Source organism: Metarhizium robertsii (assembly GCF_000187425.2).
Source record: "Metarhizium robertsii ARSEF 23 chromosome Unknown MAA_Scf_63, whole genome shotgun sequence".
NCBI classification, from domain to species: Eukaryota; Fungi; Ascomycota; class Sordariomycetes; order Hypocreales; family Clavicipitaceae; genus Metarhizium; species Metarhizium robertsii.
This window is the reverse complement of record NW_011942208.1, coordinates 1-1,730: the sequence shown is the minus strand read 5'-3', so window position 1 is coordinate 1,730 and position 1,730 is coordinate 1. Positions and strand designations below refer to the sequence as shown.

The window sequence follows — 1,730 nt, the reverse complement described above, 5'->3', positions numbered from 1 at the left end:
CGTCGTCGTCGTCGTCATCATCAAGCTCCTCTTCTTCATCCGCACAGTCTTCTTTGTCGGCTGTCGTATACTGCTCTATATCACAGTCATCTTCATCCCCACTATCCAACCCAAGCTCACCACTACCGCTCTCTCCTGCGTGCACACTCGTTGCTGCGGGGCTACTGGATGTACCAGTACCTGTCTTGTTAGTGCATAAGCAGCCTCCCTGAACAGTCTTCCAGTAGTCGTCATGCCATATTCTGTCAAGCAGGACAAGTGTCTTTTTCCTCAACTGCACATCAATCATCTTCCGTAGGATTAAAGCATCAAGTCGATATATCCGGAATACAAATGCCAAGGCTCGTTTGAAGATTAGTCGATACTTCCTCGTACTCGAGGGCTGTCGTACGAGTGTGAACGGCTTGGGGTAACTCGACTGTAAGCGAACGCTTTTCAGCCAGCATAGTACGCTGCGGCCTGTCTTCTTTGCTGTTTCTTCACATCTATCCATCATAGGATCGAATAATCGAAGAATGTGGGCAATTCTTAGCTCGTCGCTCGGCGAACTTACGAGATCTTCTTGAAGCCCATCCACACCTTTCCGCGCTAGTAGGTAGGGCTGTACATCTGGTCCATATCGCGGAACTCTTACGAGAGTGGTAAGAAGGTGACGGCTTTTCTTCCTAAATATCTCCTCCCAACCAGTCCGCTCCAGCCAAGGCCGTTGTTCGGCGAAGGATAGGGATGGGGTACTTGAATTGTCGGTCCATGTTTCGGCCGCCCGCAAATCGCGGATGCGGTCCCTCTCGTTCTCTCGCTGTCGCACCGATTGATAATGATCACCTTCTTTTGTGTTGACTTGCTGGTTCCCGTCGGAGTCAGTTGCGTTGCTGTCATCCGCAATAATCCAATACTTTCGTCCTGGGCCTGTGTTCCATTTCTGTAGTCGCACGGGTTCAACGAATCGTCTATTTGAGCAGCGAACTTCCTATTGGCGCTAGCAGAAGAGCACGAATAGCCTTCAGGCCCTTTTGAGTAATGGCGTTTTGTGATAATCTGGAGACTAGTGGTTCGAAATTTGCATTGATTGCATGCGAAACCTTTTGTAGATTCGCAATTTTGAGTGCTGTGGAGAGCCGTCTTCGAAGGCAGGGATGTCCTCTGGGTTTCGTAGTTCAAATGCTGCCAGCCGCTGTGTTAAACCTTTTTTCTGATCCGTAGAGATGCCATGAAAGTTGCGCAAATGCGTTGTCGCCCGCGAAGCTTTGATCGAGATGGCGCATCTGCATCTGTCGTGACAGCAAATAAGAGCGGCGGCATCATGGTCTATCCACAGTTTAAGGCTAATAAACCGCTGGTCTTGGTCCCGCATTATAAATTGTCGAGCGTTAACGAGAAGTAGTGTGAAGGGATTATCTCTTGATACTATTTTCCCTGTTGTTTGTTGAGGTGTTGAGGTTTAGAGGTGTAGAAATGCAATAACAGAGAGATTAGGGGTTGCCTTGCCCTCTTGTTGAAAAAGCAACAGGGAGCTTTCACGTTCTGTAAAGGCGAGGATAGGGGCTCAATCATGTAATTTCATAAAATTACACGAACAGGGGTCATAACTTGACGGGCCGGGCCACACGCGCGGGATTTGGGATAAAAAAAAGGAAATCTGGAGGTTAGGCAGCGCACGGACGAAAAGTGTGTAATTTAGTAAATTACTGGGACCCTTTGTACAGTAAGGACCTTTCTAACGAAGGGCA

The 1,730-nt window shown here is 48.4% G+C and overlaps 1 protein-coding gene across 1 annotated transcript; it reads right to left on the bottom strand.

Moving 5' to 3' along the window:
• Nucleotides 1–1,045: 1,045 nt before the first annotated feature.
• Nucleotides 1,046–1,354, bottom strand: MAA_11835 (transposase; the record flags this gene model as incomplete). The annotated part of the gene is made up of 1 exon (XM_011413363.1): nt 1,046–1,354. The coding sequence occupies one exon, from the start codon at nt 1,352–1,354 to the stop codon at nt 1,046–1,048; it is 309 nt and encodes a 102-aa protein (XP_011411665.1).
• Between the last annotated feature and the right edge of the window lie 376 nt (nt 1,355–1,730).